At 35.1% G+C, this 19,169-nt stretch overlaps 1 protein-coding gene across 1 annotated transcript in view; it reads right to left on the bottom strand.

Moving 5' to 3' along the window:
- CHD9 (chromodomain helicase DNA binding protein 9) overlaps positions 1 to 18,016 on the bottom strand; it is a 98,206-nt gene extending 80,190 nt beyond the window's left edge. Inside the window, exons 1-3 of the mRNA XM_009276722.1 lie at positions 17,934 to 18,016; positions 16,077 to 16,165; positions 5,872 to 7,474 (exon numbers count right to left, since the gene is read on the bottom strand). Of these exons, the coding sequence (XP_009274997.1) occupies positions 5,872 to 7,308 (1,437 nt within the window). The 5' untranslated portion in view covers positions 7,309 to 7,474; positions 16,077 to 16,165; positions 17,934 to 18,016. The remainder of the gene's footprint in view (positions 1 to 5,871; positions 7,475 to 16,076; positions 16,166 to 17,933) is intronic.
- Positions 18,017 to 19,169: the final 1,153 nt, after the last annotated feature.

Raw genomic sequence — 19,169 nt, 5'->3', positions numbered from 1 at the left:
CCCCCCCCCCCCCCCAACCACAAATGCTTACTGGAACAGATGTCTAGATTTCAGTTTTCAGATGATGCAAAGTAGAGCACATTTTGAGACATGTATTTTGTTATGCTCAGTCCCACTGAAAACTGTCATCCACTGCTTCACAAGCAATATATAGCCAGTCTCTTCTACAAAGAATTTACGTATAGTGTGATCAGTTCATTACTTTAAAATTTCTCATTACAATCAGTTCATTACTTTAAAATATTTCTCATTACAGGCTCACTTACAATTAAACTATACAAAATGTAAGAAATAAACTCTGACAAATACTCTATCCTTGACTTTTATACATCTTCCATAACTGCATCTATCAAGTAATTGGCTTGTTGTACCTACCATAACTAGCCCAGAAAATACATCACTGGTTACTATGTATTTCTCCCATAAAAACTTTACAGTGCAAGATTTCATATACAAGAAGAACAGCAACCAATGACAGAGTAAGAGGTTTAATAAGTAAGAGGTTTTAAGTGGAATAATCCAAGGGATACTTATCTACAATCAATTTAGAGTTGCTATAAAATGGAGGCATCTGCTAACACAGTCAAAGGTGAAAGGCCTGAGACTATTCAGGACGTGCATCTCAGCAGCACATAAGCCTGGACTTTGATCAGGTGAAACTTAGTTCCATCTATGATGATACGCTCATATATGAGTTTATGCCATTCTGATATATGCAGATGTCCCAGGGTATGACACCAACCAAGCAATCATCTACAATGTTCAGACTTTCTTTGCTAAACTTTCAACAAGAGCAAGACAAATTTTCTCCAAAAATAGAGTGTCGTCTGGTGCTATAAAACAAGCGGTAGGAAAGCTCGTGCTTGCGAGCACAAAAGCACTTGCATGTTTCAAGTCAGTTCAAAAAAAAAAAAAAGTCAGATGTAAGATACTGGAATTCATGAATATACTGAATTATCAAGTTAGGTGCCAAACTTTTCATCACAAAAGGGAAAAAAAGATTCACCTGATTTAAGAACTAAGACTACCACCTTGTCCTATAGCACTTAAGATTATTAATGGAAAATTATTTTCCAGTTTAATCTCAATTGTTCTGCTTTCATGTATGTAGCCAGAAGAGATTAAAATGCTTATTACAAAATAACATACACAGTGAGATGGTTGTAAACTTCTCTTAGGACAGTTTATACTTCAGATTATCTTTCCAACTTCCTTTTTCTTCTAAACATGCAGAACTGAATGTTGAAGCCTGTATTTTTTTCGTCTTTTTTCAACTTTACGAAAAGCAAATAGATTATTTAGCTTTAGCAAACTCAAAACAGTTTTAAGTGGAGTTAAAAAGATCAGAAGTGTTATATTGGTCAAAGCTGAGGCTACACAAATCTTCACTGCGTTTCTCCACTTTACTTTCTGTTCTCAAACTAACTCTGATGAAAAATGCATGATGTAAGATTAAGAGGCACGATTTATTTATAATTGTAATCTAATTACAGCAGGCATAGAAAGTATAATAGCAGCATAAGACATTCTAGATTGTTTTTAATTCTGCAGTATTATTATACTGAACAGATTAATTTTTAAATTAGTTTCTATCAAAAGAATAGCTGTACAAGTAAAAATGTGATGAGTATGCTTGCTTTCAAATAATGAAACAACAAGTATTTAATGTTCGTTCTTAATTTTATATAACCTCAGCATAACTGTAGTTAAAGATCTATGGTTGTCTAATGTTGGGTCCATTCCAATAGCTACAGTTCATTAACTATTTCATAAAATAAAGTTTTCCTTTCTGAAAAAAAATCTCAATCATTATCAAAATAAAACTGATGAAAATAATTAAATCCACTAGTAATCGTTTCCTCAATGCGTACAAAAGCCAGTATGAGACATTGTCTTGTTAAATAATAAACATTTCACCTTAACTATTACATATGAAAGTTATCAAAATCCCTTCCCACCTAACTCCTCGCCTAAAAACAACCAGTTTCAGTAAGACCAGTATTCCCTCCCATCCCCTACCTCACCTTTTTCCTCTCTGGTTAAACCACACACATTTGTAAAAAGCTCAGACAGAATAAACTCATCTTGAACTTGCAATTCTACAAAGCAGTCAAAGAATAAAAGTGAGAATTAGAACCACTCTTAGAATTGCAATCAGACAAAAGACAGATCTGAAACACTTCTTAACTTCAGTGATTGCTACACTTTTCTATTACTATTCTATTACTATTCATATTACATACACTGCTGATTTAAAGAGGCTTCGACATTGTTTGCTTCTGTCACTCCCCCAACAACACATTCCTCACAATAGTTTGACAGCTACTGCTTCACAACCAGTTTCTGAAGGAAACATTAAACATCCATCTGATTAGGTAAACTCAAGGTCAGAATCCAATTTACAATTTATTAAAATCTCAATCATTATCAAAATAAAACTGATGAAAATAATTAAATCCACTAGTAATCGTTTCCTCAATGCGTACAAAAGCCAGTATGAGACATTGTCTTGTTAAATAATAAACATTTCACCTTAACTATTACATATGAAAGTTATCAAAATCCCTTCCCACCTAACTCCTCGCCTAAAAACAACCAGTTTCAGTAAGACCAGTATTCCCTCCCATCCCCTACCTCACCTTTTTCCTCTCTGGTTAAACCACACACATTTGTAAAAAGCTCAGACAGAATAAACTCATCTTGAACTTGCAATTCTACAAAGCAGTCAAAGAATAAAAGTGAGAATTAGAACCACTCTTAGAATTGCAATCAGACAAAAGACAGATCTGAAACACTTCTTAACTTCAAGTAATTGCTACACTTTTCTATTACTATTCTATTACTATTCATATTACATACACTGCTGATTTAAAGAGGCTTCGACATTGTTTGCTTCTGTCACTCCCCCAACAACACATTCCTCACAATAGTTTGACAGCTACTGCTTCACAACCAGTTTCTGAAGGAAACATTAAACATCCATCTGATTAGGTAAACTCAAGGTCAGAATCCAATTTATACAATTTATTGCATACCCCAAAATAATAAAAGCCAAACCAAGCAGTTTTGTAACTACCTGTTTTCTGTCCGTTTCATTTCAAAGTTCCAGGAGAAAAATGTAAAAAAAGTTTAAATACTGTAAAGTTGCTTTGTTTTCACATGATGGTAAAAACCAAAACCAAACCCCAAAAAACTTAAAACACTCTCCACGGGCCTTAGAACTTTCCCTCTATTCCTAGTTAGAAAACAAAGCGCTAAAACTGACGGTCAGCAAGATCGAAGTAAGTCTTGAAAGGTTCTGATGTATACAACAGAAAAGTCACAGCACCAGAAAATTTTATTAGACCCACTTTTCACCACCTGGCTTGTATCCCACATGCTCCTCACAAACGATACTAACCCCTGGATTTCTCGCCACCCCCACTTTTCCCGGAACCCGCTTCCTCTTCAGCCTTCACCCCGAGCGTGCCCACGGGAGACCAGCAGCCTCCACGCTACTGTTCACAACTCTGGGCTCCGCTGCTCCGCTTCCTGGCAGGGAGCTCGGGCCCTGCTCCCTCTGCAGTACTGTACACACAGCAATAAACAGGATCATGTTTCACTAGTAGCTACTACACCACGTGTCTTCAGGTTACCGAGATAACTGACAAGAGTAGCTACTTGGGCTGTGCCCTCTTCTTCACCCTCCCCGACCTGAAAAATAAGAAGTGTTTATCGAAACCAACAGAATGCATCTACTGTATCATTCAGTGAATCAAGCTAATCTCAAATACACAGCCGTATCCATGTTCTATTAACATCACACCACAATTGTACAGAAAAAGTTTCACTAGTAGGAATTCAAAATTACACGCTCCATAAACATAAGCAGAAGTTGTAATGGAGAAGCAATCTACTGAACCAAGACCAAAGATTAAATGTGTTAAACCCTTTTCTCTACACTAATGACATGAAGTTAAGGGCGGGGGAAAAGTGTTACATTGCCTCCTTCACAGGCCCGTGTCCTGCAAGCTGAGTAGAAACAAGAGTCAGTAATTAAGTTCCTTTCCCTCCCAATAAGACCATTCTGTCCAGTAAGACACCATTCTAGATTCTCAGGTAGAGAGAATATTGGTAGCAAGAATACAGAGAAGTAATACAGTTATTACAACCTTTTTAAAGCTCTCTGCATGTATATATTTGATGTCAGAGTTGCCTCTATTTTGAAATGCAGAGATTGAAAATTACAAAACGTTTATATTCCCTCTCCTTTCCCAAATACAAGCTAAATTCCTACTAGAATTTAAAACAGGAGTTTAAAATAAAAATTCCTACTTTCACCGTTCAGATGTACATGGATTTCAACAGACAGTCTCACAATTTTGGAAACCCTAGATAACCAGCAATGGCAGCTGAATATGTGCATTTATCACACAGAAGCTACAGCTCCTTCTGCCAAACCATCTAACTGAAGAAGTTTCAGTCATTCCTGTCAAATCAAATTTGGGCTGGAAGCTACCAAGCAGTGCCAAACTATGATAATATTAAGGTATTAACTTACAGGTAATGCAGTCATTGATACCACTCTTCAAGCATTAACAAAGAAAGCCACTAAACTAGCCTCCAAAACCATAGCAACAGCTTTAAAGACTGATAAATTTTAAAAGCTGAAAGAATAATTATTTGTCTTCCGTTATTAAGTCTCTCCTATACTCAGGATGTATTTTCTTTTGATTTAGGAACTTTTTGCGCTGAAAAATCTGCAAGAATCTCACATATGCTGAGATTTCTAGTAGCTGTAATAAAAACATGATTTTGCTGGTTACAGTGTTGTGAAAAAATAACTTTACTTGCCCTATTTTGTTTGGTTTTGAAAAGCTTAGCTACTCTCCTAAGAGACCAAAGCAAGCCAGAAGCACCAGTCTATATTTCAATTTATTGACGCTTACACACTTCCTGTAAAAGAGATGATGATACCGATGAAGGTCAGCATTAAAAAAAAGTGGACTTAATATCTCAATTAAAACTATTTGAAAATTCACTACGTTACATGTGTTATGAGAAAGCACTCGTAAGAAACAGGCTGAAGGATTGAAGGATTGTCTTTCTGAACTCTTCAACGCTCACACAATTTTAATTTCTCTCAGATAATCTGAAAAGTGCTGTCTGCAAAGTTCGTTTCTCTTGTATACCATTAAAAAAGTATAATATAATTTTTATGTTATCTTGTCCTCCACGCGGAGGGCTTTAATACTTGCAGTAGATGTGCACATTACACTAAAACAACTGCATTTTTTTGGTTTAGCCAAAAGTAACAAAATCAAACATAGGCATAGCCTTTTATATGTTTTCTATTATTACTAATCACATCGAAAACAACAACTAAAAAGTTTGTATTTTTAGCCAACGAGCACAAGCACAAAGATACCAAGCAAAGGACTGAGTAACAACAAAACCAGTGCAATTCTTCCAGGAAATCAGCCATACAAGCCTTTTTAAAGCTCTTAAAAATATGTTGCTATAAGTACTTTAAAAGACAATAAGCCATTGTATTTGCACCAAAATCGTAAAACAACCAATTTTCTCTGCTGTATTTGGGAAATATAAGCAGCAGAAGGACCAGCACCATTTTCTCTGAATAAGTATTTCAGCTCATATAGATCTTGTTTTCTACAATGGCAAGAAAACACCAGGAGAAAGGAAGGCCTGCATCAACAGGTTTTTTTTTTTCTCCTAAACTAGCAGTTACTTAAGACTTCTTCAGGGTCAAATAACAACAGCTCAGAGACTCCAGTTATCGTGCTCTGGCACAAGCACCAGTCACTATTATTCATTTCACCAGATCAACCAAATCAAACAGCTCAAACCCCCACCCCCCAAATCCCTACATACCTGTCCTTGTAAGGTGACACGACTTCTGTCTTGCAGATGCTGATTAGAAACTGAAGAATGCCAAGGATGGATCTGACTTTGAGACTGTGCCCGAACAAGATCAGATGACTGTGTTACTTGCTGTGGGGTTATATGGCGTTCTAGGTCATGCTCTAAAACATGGCTTGTGCTATCCTGGACAAACGCAGAATCATCAAACTGTGGCAGAAGGTCTTCCTGAAGGAGGTCATCCGGGTCAAGTCCTGTAAATGGTTCATTATGAGTCTCGACCTGATGAAGTAAGTTGTCATCTAAAGATGTAAAACCGTTGCTTTCAATAGGGTCAGTGAAATGGCTTATCTGAGAAGCAGAACCAGCAGAAGCTGGAAAATTAATATTCACAGGAGAGAGTTTTGAACTACTAAAGTTGCCCTGAGGATGCGCAGAATGCAACATTTGAAAACTATTTGAATTCAAAGGTGTATTAGGATTCAACATGTGCTCAGTTGTTTCTTGCTTGGTCCCTGTTTGAGATGTAAAGGCATCGCTTCCAGTGAAGTCAGAGATAGAGTGTGTCTGCTGGCTAGTAGAAAGAGCTGTTGTAGACTGAAGAAGGCTGGTAGGAGAAATGTGGTTGTTAGAGTAAGAATAAGGAGATGAAAATTGTTGGCTATTATTGACAGAACATGGAGTAATAGTTGGGGACTGTCCATCAAAATTTCCTTCTTGATTCCCACAAAAATGTATTGAAGCACTTGCAGTTTGAGAAAACTGTTGAACAGACAGAGGCTGCTGTGAAGTTGATGGATTAGAAACTGGAGGTGGATGGTTAACACTGACTCTGTGAGAAGTAGATACGTTAACTTCCATGAAGTCTTTTGGCTGACTCAGAGCATCTTGCCCCGTGTTGTTTCTGCTTTGTTGCGACCGTAGCGAGGCACACTGATGCTGCGGTTCATTAGCCTGAAATAAGGCAAAGTCATGGTGTGCTACAAAGCTTTTGTTTTGCTGCATAGACTGAGAATGTCCTTGGTGAAAGGGGGACCCATTTTGATTCGAAACAGTTGTGGCAGTTTGATGACCCCACATAGGACTACCATCAGCCACGTCTGGAAACATCCCATTAGACTGGTTTTGCGGATGAATTGGTGAACAATTGAATTGAGAGTGTGGTGATAAGACGTTGTCAGCTGAGCTATTAAAAGACTGATTTACTGAGTGAAGTTTCAGGGAATCATACTGATTCAGCTGATCAAACTCACTCATCTTTTGTTGATTTTGAGCATCTTGCACATGGTTCAATGAGTCTATGTGCAAAGGTTCAAATTCTGCACCCAAATTCAATTCATCAACAAGTGAAACAGGTCCAGGTTGAACAAAGGCATCATCTGACAAACCTTCTAAGGTCTCACTAAAAAGATTGGCATCATCAAAAAAATCCATCATAGGATCAGTCATCTTGATAGGTCTGTACTGCTTTTTCTCTCAACTCCAAATGGAGTCAATTTTGGCTCTCTGCAGTGAACAGAAACAAATGACATCCAGCGGTCACCACCTTATCCAAGGCATGCCAACATCCATTAGTGCTTCTGATGAAACATTCGTCTTAAAGTGTTAAAGCAGCCTAAGGGAAAGGGGGGAGAAAAAAAAAAAAAAAAAAAAGAGAAAAAAGAGAAAAATTACTTTCATGACTCTCCTCATCACTCCTTCCCCTCCCCAACACTTTTATTGATTTTTGGTATTTTGTTCGTAACTTGAAAGTTTGTTTAAACCACAAATCAATTATTTTTGTTTATACTCGATGCCCTGTGCATCGTTTTTCTGCCTTACGTAATTAAAGTAATATTTGATGTTTTAAATGTAATGGTTTCATTTTTTTCATTCAGTTTGCTCTATTACCTAAGCACACTTTCAGATTCTCCTTTGCCACTTTCATTAAAACTACCAAATTGTAACAGAACTGGGTTTTTAGTAGTCCAGAATTAAAATTTGTTTGTACAAAGAAATCATGTAATACATAAAATGTACACAATAATTCTGTATGTTTAAACAAGAGACTTGAGAGGTTATAAACTACATATAAAAACAAAGCTACCTTGACTTCAGTAGGAAAAGCAGAGGTACCATTTCTTCTATTTAAGTTGCATTAAGTAACATTCTGAAAAACTATATTTTATCTCACTTAAAGACATAATAGAACTGTTATTTAAAGGAAAGACAAGAGGATGAATACAGTGATACAGTCAAAGATGAACTACCGTTTGTTCAACAACAGAGTTTACACACTTATCTAGTTTTGAAACACAAGTTGTTTTTCTTTTTTATTTATTCATAATACGACTGAGTGATCACTAGTGAATTAGTTTGCAATCAGGGATTTCAGGCAAGAGGAGCTGAGAAGGATGGGTAGTTTAACTTTAGCCTAAAAACTTGCACATTCATAGTGTAATCAAACAGAATGGGAAATGAATGAAAATGTGTCTCTGTGATAATCTACCTCCCCAGATAACTAGTAAACCTCTAGAATAGAGGAGCAATCACTTTAAATGAGCATCTCCATGGAATAATCATTCCGTTATCCTGTCAATACACAGATCTAATTACTATAAAGAAAAAAGGGAAGAAAACAGCCACAGCTTTTAATTCCTGACCCTAGTACTAAAGCTCACCTTTATGCTGCTCTCCTCCATTTCAATTGCAATTCTTCAGTAATGAATTCTCCTAAGAATAAAATAAGTATAGGATTCTTCCAGAAATGGACACCCTGGAAGTGTGAAATATTCTCTGACGGACAAGGTTCATGTTGAACCTATTAAGTACAAACTAGCCTTTGACAAGCTGATGAAAAGCTGTTCTGCTTACACTCCTAGTCCACTGAAAGTATTGTGACCATAGTCAGAATAAAGCCTAACCTAAATTAATAAACCTTTTTGAGGGTTTGGGTATATAAAACTTCTGGTCTACACAGAAAAAGGACAGATGGATCCTGTCTCACACTGAAAGACACCAATTGGTGACATCTATCACGTATGGATTGGTATGAGTGTTAATTACTATGAGTATAGAGAACAAGCATACTATAAAAAAGGCACAGAAGCTCAGGAAGGTGACAGCTTAGCATAACAAAGGAGCCGTGGATTCCAGATGATACCTGTACAACTTATTGCTTAAAGTTAGGACTTCCTGAAGTCCCAAGGTAAAGAAAGCACAAACATGAAAACTAGACCCCATTATCTTCTAACACTGATTAAGTTGGCTGCTTATGATTAAAAGCAACAGAATGATGACTTTCCCAGTATCAAACACCTTCCAACAGATGATAAGCCAACATCAGGATCCAGGCAGATGATGTGGCATGGTTTTAGGTTTTTGTAACATTTGTAATATAATCATCCCTTATCTTAGGATATTTCAATTCAAACGATAAGTCGGGGGAGAGCTATTTTAAAAGATGAGAACCAAATCAGATTAAGTACAAGGAAAGAATATCAGAAACACAGAACAAATGATTTAATTAAAGAAACCCCCATCTGGGCAAAGACAGATGGAAATTATGGTAGCCATGTGTAAAATGTCATGTTCCAGGCTATCAAGGATTCTACTGTTAAAAACTCAAATCTGAAGCCTGTATGAATAAAAGTTTACATATTGAGAGTGAGTATAAATAGCTCAGCAGATTGCATATAGCACCTTGGTTATGCCCAGAGATAAACTATATTTCACTGTGATTTGTAAGGAGGGCTATTCAATTTGTGCTAACTTGAAAAAAATAGGAAAAAAGATATTTCTTTTGTCTTTAATTATATTGATACAATAGGATGTACAATTTTTTTTACATAGGGTAAGTGACACATGGGCCAGCTACTCCATAGCAATTAACTACTATACATGCTCTTGAGTTTAACTACATAGTAGTCTAGAACTCTCAAACTGGACTAAAACAACCCTGTATTGAAAACACACGTACCAGAGAATCACTTCATGTTTTCTTGATTACTGTGTACCTTTATAGTAAAAAAACGGGAAAAAAGCATGCATAACAGCTGGCATCACTGCAGTTGCAACACAATAACTCTGAGCTTGCCTCACAGAAATTTGCTTTTCTGCTCAAAACCCAAGAAACACTTTTCATCTTAGTTTTTTGTACTTTCTTTCAGCTTAAGGAAAAAAAGGGAGGAAATAAGAGACAAATAATACAAACTCTCTTTATAAAATGCAAAGGCTTTATAAAACAAATAAATCTTGGTAGGTATAAAAAGGAAGCATAACCTGAAGATGTCAGCTTCACTTCAAGGATCCAAGCAAGATGGATAGCACAGATGAACTTCCAAACTGAGAAATCTGAAGGCTAGATACACGAGAAACCTCTCCAGGCTAATTAGACCAACATAAATTTATTATGAAGAAAGCTTCTCTGTGAAGGAGATCATTTTATTATGAAGAAAGCTTCTCTGTGAAGAGGAGATCATGAAGTGACAAAAAACAAACCAACCAACCTGTTTTGGAAAGGATACCACTGTAGATAGCCTAAACACAACTCTGTTGCAAAGACACCTTGTTTTTTGACCAGAGAAGAACTTTTACTCCTAGCCTTTTTCTTCAGTGTCTACAGCGTCCAAGCTATGCTTTTCAGCCCAAAGAAAAGCACAGCTTGGAAATTCAAGGATATTTGATTTGGAGAAACTAGCCTTTCACACAAAGTCATCTTCCAAATTTATTGAGCAATTGTCCTTTTTGTTTCTCTCTGCTGTGCTTGAATATGAAAACATTGGATGCTCAGCTTACAAATTATGAAGGCATATGAAGGCAAATGAAGGCAAACTGTGCTGCATTTCTGAACTTAAGTGGCATGCAAGTATTATTTTTCTGCCCCTTCCTTAGAAAAAACCCTACCTTTTCACATCCAACTTAATGAAACAAAAGTTCTGACATGAAAACTTTACATGCTTTCTGTAAGTGATTCTCTTCTCAATGTCCTTGCTCCCTCTTATATAGAAAATGATGGCAGCTACAATTATGTTTTAACACACTTTCATCCAGCCTTCTCCTTTCCCAAAGAGATTTGTGGTACCAATTCAAACTTTGGACATGCTTTTACCTTCAGCTGGCAAAAAAGCTTTCATGGAAATAAAGGTTTTGAAGACTTTCATCTATTGGACTTGATGACTACAAGTTTAACAATGCAATGGCAGCCAGTGTTTTATAGTACCAGTTCCAAAATACTTCTCATGGAAGATAAGCTCCTATTGGAGCTGCATTTCAATCAGAATGGGGAAACTTGTTTTGAATCCCTACTCAATAAAGCAAACTACAGTAAAAGCAGCAGAATGTGTAAAGGGGGGGGGGGGGGGGGGGAGGGGGAGAGACGAAAAAGAGCTCTTCATTCTTCCTTAAAGAAAATCTTTGCTTTGTCAAAACTAAGTATTTCAACACAAGCAATCACTGTTATGACAAATAATTCCACTTTACAGCAACCTAAAATTTTACTTCTCTTGGTAAATACAGTTTGACATCTTTGTGCCCTCTTACATCAAGAATTTGTGATGAAGTTACACTTCTTGTAAAAACTAAATTAATTTAATACTATGTATGTCTAAATTCTCTACCACCATTGTATACTGATTTAATATTAATCCTTACCCAGTTTAAAGTGAGCAAGATCCTTCTACAACATCGATGCCTAAGAACTACTTGGAAAAATTTTAGAAAATAACATGAGAACCACAACAGAAGTACAACCTGATGAAGCAATTGGAAGACTACAGTGGTCGTACTTGAATTTAACAAGTTACTGCCCCCTATTAGCTAGAATTGCTTCAACAATATTTACCAACTGTAGGACATTTGGTAAATTTGTAATTTTCTGCAGTGGGCTTTGTTTTATTTTTTTTTAAATGCACTGGAACCCAGAGACATTCAGCAATGTTTCTTATTAGTATTTAGTTTCTCCCTTTGTATTTTAAACTCTCTACTCGGTACCAATCCAGCTGATTTTATGTAGAAAACTAATCAACAGGAACCACTACTACAGGGCAACTACTAGCTACTGGCTATATAACAAAATCATACATTAGACTCACTATTCTGAAAAAAAAAATGTGGGTTTTTTTTCTTTAAAAATAAAATGATGTTTTCTAAAATTAATTACCAGGAAATGTCAACAGTATTCCCCAACTTCAGCTGAAACACAGCTCAAGATTTGCCATCTTCAGATATACTCCACTACTACAGGGCAACTACTAGCTACTGGCTATATAACAAAATCATACATTAGACTCACTATTCTGAAAAAAAAAATGTGGGTTTTTTTTCTTTAAAAATAAAATGATGTTTTCTAAAATTAATTACCAGGAAATGTCAACAGTATTCCCCAACTTCAGCTGAAACACAGCTCAAGATTTGCCATCTTCAGATATACTAAAGCATCTAGAAATTAAACACGGAATTTTTTTCAGATTGCCAACTGTATCATTTGACATCTCACATAAAACATAGCATTTTCTCCAAGAAGTATCAAGTTATTCTGCAAACCTGCTTGAATCAGAACAGAAACATCTCCCAGTTCTTCGGGTTTTTTTAAGTCTGGTCACTATTCATTAAATAGAACATCGATACTTTCTTCAATCTACTAGTTCTTAATGTTAAGAGATCTATTTTAAATTAAAGATTTAAACCAAAGTATTAGAACAGGGGACCTCGTATTAAAATAGATCTTACGAGTCCAAGTGAATGAAAAAAACCTACTAGTATCTGCTTAACCCATGCTTTTCATTTAAAAGCAAACAATGTTGTATTCTGTATGGTCTAAAACTATCTTTTCAATTACAGACAGAATATACATCAATGCACTACTGTTGTTCCTCTTAATCTGCAAAAGCAGATCTCATGTACTACTTCTGTAATTCTAACTTTTTTAAAATTTAAGATCTTTTTCAAATTTTACTTATTATATTCAATATCACTTAGAAATGAAACTGGCTACACTCAGCCCCGTTTCATTCCTTTCCTTAAGGAATCCAAGAATGCGTGTGTGCAAGAAGAATGAACCAATACCAGCGCTAGGTTAGGAAACTGAGGTTTCAAGTTAACACGGTTAATGCAAAGGGGGAAAAAACATTCCTTCAAAGGGGAAAAAAAAAAAGAAAAAGAAGAAACTTTCTCCATTTTGGTTGCCCATCAGAGTTTAACAACAACCCTTTATTCTTGTCAGAAAGAAAGACCAAGAAGAAATAGCCTGAAAGTCTCAAAGAGATGATCCCCTCTTATACTACGTTAGTGTGCAGTAGATCTGAGTAGCAAAAAGAAAAGCTGTAGTTACAGACACAAGCAAGAGCAGAAATTAAGGGAACGGTACAAAATTTAAAGACCAGAAGAAAAGGAAAGATAGATTAATTTTACAGAATACATCAAAGAACAATGAACACATAAGAAAACAGAATGGAACAAAGATATCAAATTTTGCTTTCCCAAAAAAATGAAGTGGGAGTAGCAGTAAAATACAAGACAAAAAAAAACTACTGATGTGTTTTATTTCATTAATTGCATTGTTGATTACTTTTGATGAAGTGACAACAGAAAACAATCTACTCTAGTTATAAGCAAGTAAATCAGGTAAAGATTCAGCACACGACCATGGCATCCACACTTCTACACTTTGATAGACTAAGTATCACTGCTTCACATGATTGATGTGTGACAGTACCATAGATAAGAGGAAGTCAGTGACTTTGATGGCCATTTTTCACAAAAGAAGTTGAAACAATGGCTATCTAGACAAATAACAGAAGCTATCTCAGAAAGAAGCTAGGGACAAGTTAGCAGACAGAAGGAATTTTAACTGAAGTCATAAAAGCATGACATAACAGAAATCCAGACTACAGGTAAAGGACACAGAAGGGCTAAACACAGATAGTCGTTACTAGGGAAGAGTTTTACATTATATGCATGCAGAGTGTTTTGTTTGGGGTTTTTTTTTTTGTTTTGGTTTGGGTTTTGGTTTGGTTTTTTTTTAGGAAAGCAACGCAACCAGGCATAACAGACTTCCTTCCAAACAAGAGATCTGCCACAGAGACTAAAAAAATCTTTGTATTTTCTAAGTTCTGTGTAGCATACAACAGCATGACAAGTTTGTGGCTTTGTATGATTTGCCCATCTATTAGCAAATGGAACACTGTGTCAAAAGAGGTAGACAATACAGCATGTTAAAAAACAGATACTCAAAAAACTGATCACTTCTGCAGAATATTCAGAAATTATAGAGACATTCCCTCCCCAATATTAAAAAAAGACAATTACACTACCATTATTTGTCAGATTTAATTATAATTAAAGCTTTGGCCAAGTTCAAAAAGCTGCAGTAAATTAAATAATACAGAAGTTACTTCCCACTGATGCGCCAATATAAATGATATTCCATTACAGATTTAAAGATCAATGTACATGTTAAATTTAAAATGCACAAAGGGACAGCACAATTTCCTCAGAATCCAAAAAATGTAGAAGATTAAAAAGAGGACATTTAGACATTTAGTAGAGATGGAACTCCTTTATTCCCTAACAGAAAGGAGTAAGTAAGTCTTTATACAAGAGTGCCATGGTATCTGTAGCTAAATATGGATTGAGAAGATGCATTTTCTCTTACTGTTATCACTAAAATTAGGAGAAAACTTGTTTGGGTAGCCTGTTTCATTAATTAAAAAAAAATACACATCCAATTATATATATAAATACACATTATTTTATTTTAAAATCGCTTTTCATCAGTATGCATTCATAATAATTTTTGAGTAATTAGCCATCCCTGTAGTAAAATCATACCCTCAACACACCGGTTTCGTTTAGAAATTGAAGATTAGGAAGAGAAAGATTTGAAACTGATGGTCCCAAATTAAATTTTCAGGACTAGGTTCCAGTCCATGGCTACAGTTCCAACTCTGAGTAAGAGCACAAAACTGGAGCAAACTGGCTTGTGTGTGCTTGTCACAGTAATTCAGAGTAGTGCGTTGTCATACCTACACTTGTTCTGCTTGCACCAAACACCTCATGTGACTGTTTCCCCCTCTACTCCTCAGACGTGTACAAACTCCCTTCTACCACCTCTCCTCCTTTCTCCTGAAGCAGGTAGCCTCTGGGAAATAAATATTAAAGATTTATAGAAAAAAAAATATTCAGTAACTGTCAATTGTTATGGTCATTCATGAAAGTTCAAGTCAACCAACATGACAAATGACATTTCACTTGGCAAGAAAATCTATCTTCCAACGCAACTAAAGACAAATTTCAACCATTCTCAAAGATGTTTGCCTTCACTGCGAATGAGACAGCTTCTTTACTGAGAATAGCTTTGCTTAAGCTGAACAGAGCAAAACCACACCAAAGAGAAAGTGTATCACAGAACTCTGTATAAAACAGCATGATATCAGAAAGTGCCACAGCCTATGTTTGGGCCAATTACTATACTTCTTTAACATCCATTTTAACATGAATTTTTAACTCAAGGTAAATTTATAAAGTCTCAAAATGATATTTCAGCAATCAGTGCTTAATATATGGAGAGAATACTTCATACATGACAACTTTTTATAATATGATCTTAACTATTTTATTTAGAGACCTACAAAAATTGAAAGTAGTAGCAGCATTTAGAAAAATTCGTGTTTTCTAGTGAGATTTTCATGGTTGTTTTGTTTCTACTGTTTTGAAGTGGGGGTGTGTAATACCACAAAGTTTCTTCAGATAAAATACGGTTTATATTATTGAAAAAAAGTGTTGTTGGTTTTTTAATTCCACAAAATTCACATTCTTTCCTTTTATTGCTTTCCAGGACGGAGTTTCTTCAAAGAACAACTCCAAATTCAAAAGTTGTATGGCGAGATGCCCAATTAAAGCCTGTAGAACTGTTGTATGTCTCAGAAAAGGAATCTCAGATCGCAGACCAGTTTTTAAGTTATTTACCTATATACCACCATGCTGTTTCTCTATCTGTAATACTAAGAATTAGAGTGATTTAGTTAGAGCACTGATATTTAGATATATGAATTCCGAAGTTTAGTAATTCGCTTGGGTCAAAATTAAGAGCTAGCAACGGCACCTAAAGAACCCTATACTATAATAAGTATCTGATTAACCTATAAGACACAAAAATAAGTTGCTGCAATCTTCTAAATAAAAAGATATCAAAAGATATTTAAGGAAAGGGCCCAAGTCAAGAGAAAAAATATCCTTACCCATGAATATAGAACACATCTCTTTAACGAAGAATTAAGAAGCTCAGAGATGTGCTTTAAAGCCAGACAGATACCTCATCATTAGAGACCTGAAAATGAAACATGGTAAACAAGTCACACAATAACTAACTTCAGGAGTGTATATTCAAATACAATACTTTAAACTCAAAAATTTAATAGATACCATAAAAATAAGAACACCAGAATTAATACACAATCACTAGTAGTCATGGTTTTATAAATGTCTGATAAACAGGCAAGTAAAATGCCCATTTTGTAGGACCACTGAAAAAAACCCAACCCTACAAACCTCTGAGGTTGAAAGGTAGTTTGTGCCAGAATACTAAAAGTTTTAGGGCAACTTTAAGACAGAATATAAGGACCAAAAAAAAAAAAAAAAAGGGTTTGAGGTTAGGTTTTGAACCTGTCAATGCAAAAAGCCCTGCACATATTATCTTTTAACAGCAGTATGCTATTACACACTGACATATGTACTTGGCAATAGGAATTGACGCTGCCTTTCTAGAGGAGCATACTTGCATGAGTTTTATCCTACTCCTTGCCTTGACAGTAGGTAGAGGAGCTCAACTTCAAGAGCTTCTCTTTTAAACTGAAAGCGGCTTGAAAACATTACACAGTTTACAGGAAAATGCGCATGGGGTGAAAGTAAAGGCTTCTAGGGCCTGTGTGTAAAAGCCTCAAAGAAAAACACCCTCTAACATTAAAAGACAAACAAAAAGTTAGTATATGAACTTGCATTCTATACCAGTGTGTTTTTCCGTAAACAATGCTACCCTTTCAAAAACACGATCATTCTCTCCAAGGCACAGAGCATCCTCCAATTCCAATAAATACAGATTTCCCTCTACCTAAATATAGTTTCTTGATGACAAACTCTTAAAAAGCTTTGCAAGAAAATTAATACAGTTCAGCCTTTGATCTTTATTAAAAGATAAGATAGCATATATCACTGCATTAAGAAGCAGATTTTAACACAAAGATTATTTCTTCTCCCCACATCTTTGACACAATGTTGTAACATGTCAAAGATATAAATTGGTTATAACAGTTATCAAAAGCCTGCAAAGTTCCAGTAAAAAAAATTTATTCGGTGCATATTTGGTACATAAATTATTATATTTATCCTCCTTTTATTGCTCTGTAACTTCAAGACTTATTCCAATGTTGCTAAACTAAAATGTCTCTGCTGTACATTAATAGGAACACTTAAATAATGTGCAGAGATTTTTTTTTGAAATTCATAAACAATAGGCATGTGCCCAAAGACATACTTAGGTGAAGGTTGCTAAAATACTTCATCGTTGTTTGCTATCTATGTGAAGTGATACGAATTTTCTATCAGTACAGCCAGAAAACTTCCTCTAGTTGTTCTCTTTTTCTATACTGGAACCCCCATCATGCAAATAGAGCTCACATCATGCAAAAGTCCTCTTCCCATCCAGAAAGTAGGTTCAGGTTTGAAATTATTTAACTGCCAGGTTTTCTGCAGCATTTCAATATTTTTTTTAATTCCTAAACTTCTCTTTATTTAAAAGGTTTTTTTGGCTAAACAAAGTTATAGTATAAAAGGTTTTACAATATATAAATTAACTGAATAGAGGCATTCAAAAAATTATTTTTAATTGAAAAAAAGAAAAACTGAAAACTTGCAATCAAGTAATTTCTCCTAGCTCTAAGAGTTCAACAGTAAAAAAAAGAAACCTAATTCACCTGTAACTACCATATAATACAAACACTATCTTAAGCTCTTGACTATTCAAAACATAGCCGTTTTGGATCCTTCCTCAACTGGATTCTTCGTGAATCCTCAAAATAAAGAGGAAAAAAGTTTCTTACTCTTTAGGACAGTGTCCACTTGCTTGAACAGCTTCCAATATGGAGACAATTGTGGAGTACTTAAAAGTTTGAAAAATCCTATGTTGAAAAGAAGGAAAAAACATATATAACTAAATATACATTCCAGATCTATTACGATACATTATTCTAAATATAAAATATAAGAAATACTTCAGATAGCGGAAGAATCACTGATGATTATACTAAGTGCCAAAAGAGAAATACACACAAAAGGAACTTAAAGGTTTCTTAAGAAGCAAAATGGGATCTACCTCTACAGATTCTCAAATAAGCTATATTGCATGTGAACTTTTAATTACATAAATATATACATCTGTATATACCTGTTAAATGAGATATGGTAAAAAAATGTTCTGTAAGTCTCCTTCTTTGGAAGACAGTCTTAATGCTTGCTTTTAAATCTTGAATTGGGAAAATTCACTGATATACAACAAAGCTTAAATAGAACCAGAACTAAATTTGTTATAAGCATGCCTAGATACATATTAAGCTATCTTAGGAAGTTTTTTTAAAATTATCTTCCACAGCCCAACTAATATAGTTTCTCCATAAAATATTTAAAGAAAAATACACATTTCCCTAAGTGCACATGGATTTCCTTATGTTCTTGATGGAATCCTAAAGCATTACTAACAAAAAATTTTTAACAACAGTAATCTTTCTCAGTTTGGACACTAAAACACAGACTTCTATACACATTAGTGTAACAGAAAATAAACTATTCATTTCAATTAGTTCCAAATAAACACTTTTTCCCAACTTCTATTTTTTTAAAACATCACATAAAATTTAATAATTTAGTTTAGTTCCAAATAACCACTGTTTCCCAACCTTCTATTTTTTTAAAACATAAAGTAAATTTAATAGAACAATTTAGTTTTGTACATCATCCTTGTGTGCTTTTATGGCTTCAGTCTTTGCAAATACCCTTTAGAAAATTTAACAGCAGCAGTTTAAGAAGTTGTTATTTGCAACCACCTTCTTTCACCTCTCTGCCAGAGGTTATTGCCTTCAAAGCACAGCCTGCAGAACAAAACATGTACGTGTGCGTCAGCTGCTTCAGTGTATAGTCTCCCAATTTAGTTTTAACCCTTCCTCTCATTAGTTTAAACAAACCCATTAAACTTTACATTAAAAACGGCTGAGGCGTATACATACATTCTATTTTGTAATTTATAGTTCATGGGCATTAATTGCAACAAAGGGACAATAATA

This window comes from Aptenodytes forsteri, unplaced genomic scaffold (assembly GCF_000699145.1).
Source record: "Aptenodytes forsteri isolate BGI_AS27 unplaced genomic scaffold, ASM69914v1 Scaffold33, whole genome shotgun sequence".
In the NCBI taxonomy this organism is placed as follows: Eukaryota; Metazoa; Chordata; class Aves; order Sphenisciformes; family Spheniscidae; genus Aptenodytes; species Aptenodytes forsteri.
This window is presented reverse-complemented; position numbering and strand designations above follow the sequence as displayed.